Below are 4,115 nucleotides of genomic sequence, written 5' to 3' on the forward strand. Positions count from 1 at the left end.
GGATTAGCGATTTTGATCTGCCTATTCACTTTTGAAACTGTTAAAAGGATTCCATAAGTCTATGGCACCATAACTCAATCGTGGGCTTAATTGAAAAATATTTTTATAATCTTAATTAAATAGTATAAAAATCATCAATTTTTAATGAGAAAATTGCCAAAACAAAACAAAAAAACAGTAAACAAAAAAATTAATTGCCAAATTTTTTTTAGGGCAAATCTCCAAAATAGCACCTTTCTAAGTTTATATTTTGAAAATTTTAATTTTTTTATTTTCCAAAATTTGAAATCTTATCCCCAAAACCTCATTTCTCAACTCTAAACCCTAAACCCTAAACTCTAAACCATAAACCCTAAATCATAAACTCTAAACCCTAAACCCTAAACTCTAAACCCTAAACCCTAAACCCTAAACCCTAAACCCTAAACCCTAAACCCTAAACCCTAAACCCTAAACCCTAAACCCTAAACCCTAAACCCTAAACCCTAAACCCTAAACCCTAAACCCTAAACCCTAAACCCTAAACCCTAAACCCTAAACCCTAAACCCTAAACCCTAAACCCTAAAATCTAAACCCTAAACCCTAAACTCTAAGCCCTAAACCCTAAACCCTAAATCCTAAACCCCACCCTTTAACTCTAAACCCTAAGTTTGTGACTTTTGATAAAACATTAAGTGCTATTTTTGTGACTTTTGACCTTGAGTGCTAGTTTGGGAACATAAACTTGATTTAGTGTTATTTTTGTCTTTTTCTCTTTTTTTTAATGTAGTTGTCTTTTTGCTATAAAACTTTTTTTTGTCTATTTTTCTTTCTTTTTATCCTTTTTATTTCTAAAACTTAATGAAATAAATATTTTATGAATCAAAAAAATTATGGGAAATTTGCCATAACAGAACAAAAATTCAGCATGTTTGTCCCTTTAGTATAAAACTTTTTTTTATCGATTTTGTCTCTTTTTTACCCTTTCCATTTGTGAAATTTAATAAAATAAATAGTTTTATGACTCATTTTTTTTAAAAAAATATAAACAATTAATAAAACACTCATATACACAAACTGATATTTTTTTTGTTCAAAACTTGATAAATAGAAATTTTAAATTACGTTCTGATAAAAGTAGATTTTGTCTTCTACGAAAAATGGGGTAGTAGAAAACGAATTCCAGACTAAAGAAGTTCATCTACTTTTTTAAGAACGAGCAATCTACATTTATTTAAAATTCTAAATAAGGGGAATGCGAGTTCTCCTAATTGTAAAGATATCTACTTTTCTATCAAATTCAGTTTCTACGTTTATGAAGTATTCTAAAATACCGGGAATGCGAAATCTAGACACTACTCGTACGTCTGCATAACGTAGAAATTGCATTTGGGGTTTTGGTCATTGTTCTACACTGTGTAGAAGGTGTCTTCTACGGATAAGAAAACTTGTTTTTGCGAAAATTATGGAAGTTTCAGTTAAGAAAATATTCTAAAAATATTCTAAAAATATTCTAACTTCCTAAAACGTGTTTTGATCGATTTTCCTTGTCAAAATATTATGAAAAAACAATTTTGCTTTTCTTCTTCATCAATCTATGATTTCTCCATAGTTTGTCATGTGATTTTCACAAACTCTTGTTTTATGAAGCATATTTATACAACATGTGGTGTTTGAGAATTAGGTGCAACCACATGATGGGTTTTTTCGGCTGATGACAAATGGGGTAGGGTACTGTTATTGAATCAAGTTCTACTTTAGAGGATTTAAAAATAATGATTTCGGAGGATTTTGATATGGAAAAAGATAGCTTAGCCGGTTTGGAGTTGAGTTATCTACCTACTGAGTTGATCAATATTCATTGCAAACGATCGACATCTTCAGAATTTTGTTGGCTTTGTTAAAAAGAGTGTTTCTACTCGATTGTGTGTTACATTTAAAGCCAAGGCCGAGAATCCGAATGAAGCAGCCTTTGGTCTTAACAAGCCGCCAGCTAAGTCAACTACTGATGAAGAGGAAGGAAACTTGTTTTACAGAGGGGACGAATTAGCTCCTGTGTTTGCTGAGAGGCAGAGCAAGAAGAAGAAAGAAAAGTTAAAAGGAGTCGAAGTTGATGAGGATGCCTATGATGCTGATACCATGATGTCTGGAAAAGAGGACAGACAAAATATGTCAAAGTTTCTCTTCTGGATGTTGTTAAGAACGGACAATTTTTTGAGAACAAAACTTTGTTGAAGGGGACTTTCGAGATATGTGCAATGAAGCATCACTTTGACTACCAGGTTATCAAATCGGATAGACAACTTTGGTATGTTAGATGTTCGGATAATGCATGCAATTGGAGTGTTCGAGCAGAGTTTTGAAGGATTCTGCATATTTCATTATCAAAAAGTATGTCGGTGAACATACATGCGCACCTTCAAGCAAAACCAAAGCGAGTAAGACTGCTTCGGCAAAAACTATAGGCAGTCTGATTATGCATAAGTATGAAGGCGTTAAGGAAGGGCCAAAATGTAATGATATCATACAGATTATGCGTACTGATCATGGATGTGAGATCTCAAATTCTTTAGCATGGGATGCGCGTGAATATACGATCAATGCAGTTAGAGGTATTCCAGAGAGAAGTTATGGAAAAATACCGAAGTACTTGCACATGCTGAGAGAGGCTAATCCGGGTACACATTCATCTTATGAGATTGACAGCAATGGGAGATTTAGGTACACGTTTATTTCATTTTGGCAATCGATGTAGGGATTCAACAGAGTCATGCGGCGGGTTATTGTGGTCGATGGGACGTTTTTGAAGAGTAAATACAAAGGAGTTCTACTGGTTGCAACTGCTGTAGACAGGAATTCTAATTTGTATTCTATTGCATTCGGAATAGTTGACTCAAAGAACGAGCGGTCTTGGGAATGGTTTATGAGACAACTTAAGGTTGTCATTGTTGATGATCATCATTTGGCTTTTATTTCGGACAGATATGGGTCCATCGCTAAGGCGATTGAGAACGTGTATCCATTAGCTAGACATGGTATTTGTATTCATCATTTAGTGAATAATGTGGTAACATATTATCATGGGAAAGGACTTGTTGGGTTGGTTTCAAAGGCGTCCAAGGCTTATAGAGTTGCTGATTTTGAAAAGACGTTTGCTAATGTGTGTAATATCAGTCCGACAATTGAAAAGTACCTTAGGGAGGCTGATGTGCATAAATGGGCTAGATGTCAATTCCCTGGATACAAATATGACATAAGGACAACCAACCCTGCTGAATCTATCAACTCTGCTTTGCGCTCACCGAGAGTGTATCCAGTCATTCCTTTACTGGATAGTATCAGGGAAATGCTGACACGGTGGTTTTGTAAGCGTAAGAAACTGATTTCGAAGCATAAACATCCTCTGACCAAAGATGTGGAGAAGAAGATAGATAGAAGAACTGAGAAAGGCTCCACATTTGTAGTTTACCCTGTCAGGGATGGTCGATTGCTTGTTAGAGGTGATAAATTCGACTGCTTAGTTGATTTGGATAGAAGGACTTGCTCATGTGGAAAGTACAACCTTTTGAAGATCCCTTGTAGGCACACACTTAAAGCTGGTTTTCATGTTGGAAGAGAGCCACACACATTGACTGATTTGATGTATACGACAAGAGCTTGGAGAGAAGCTTATCGAGAAAGCATAAATCCTATTGATGTTCCTGAGGATGCTTGGTTCATACAAGAAGATGTTAAGCAAGTCAATGTGCTACCACCAGACACAAGTAGATCAGTTGGAAGAAAAAGAAAACACAGATATGAAACTGTTGAAGACAAAATTCGGTCATCGCAAACATCACAAAAGAATCAGCCTCGCAAGTGTAGTATGAGTGGGCACAACATAGCAACTTGTGAAATACCAATATAGGCAGTCACAAATGGCAAGGGTTTATGTGTGTTTATGTGTGTTTCAAGCTCGATTTATACAGCTTATATAGCCAGTCAATTTATGTGTGTTTCAAGCTCGATTTATATGTGTTTCATGTATGTTTTTTGTGTGTTACAGGTTGATCTGTTCAAGTATGCAAGTGGTGGTAATGACCAGCTTATTTCAGATTGTATTCTTATCATTGTTACATATGGTTTTTGCTTCTTA

General features: G+C 35.2%; 1 protein-coding gene across 1 annotated transcript; it reads left to right on the plus strand.

Annotated features, from left to right (window-relative positions):
- Nucleotides 1-2,750: 2,750 nt before the first annotated feature.
- Nucleotides 2,751-3,887, plus strand: LOC106338713. Its single transcript, XM_013777625.1, has one exon. The coding sequence runs from the start codon at nt 2,751-2,753 to the stop codon at nt 3,885-3,887; it is 1,137 nt and encodes a 378-aa protein (XP_013633079.1).
- Nucleotides 3,888-4,115: the final 228 nt, after the last annotated feature.

This window comes from Brassica oleracea, chromosome C4 (assembly GCF_000695525.1).
Source record: "Brassica oleracea var. oleracea cultivar TO1000 chromosome C4, BOL, whole genome shotgun sequence".
Taxonomy (NCBI): domain Eukaryota; kingdom Viridiplantae; phylum Streptophyta; class Magnoliopsida; order Brassicales; family Brassicaceae; genus Brassica; species Brassica oleracea.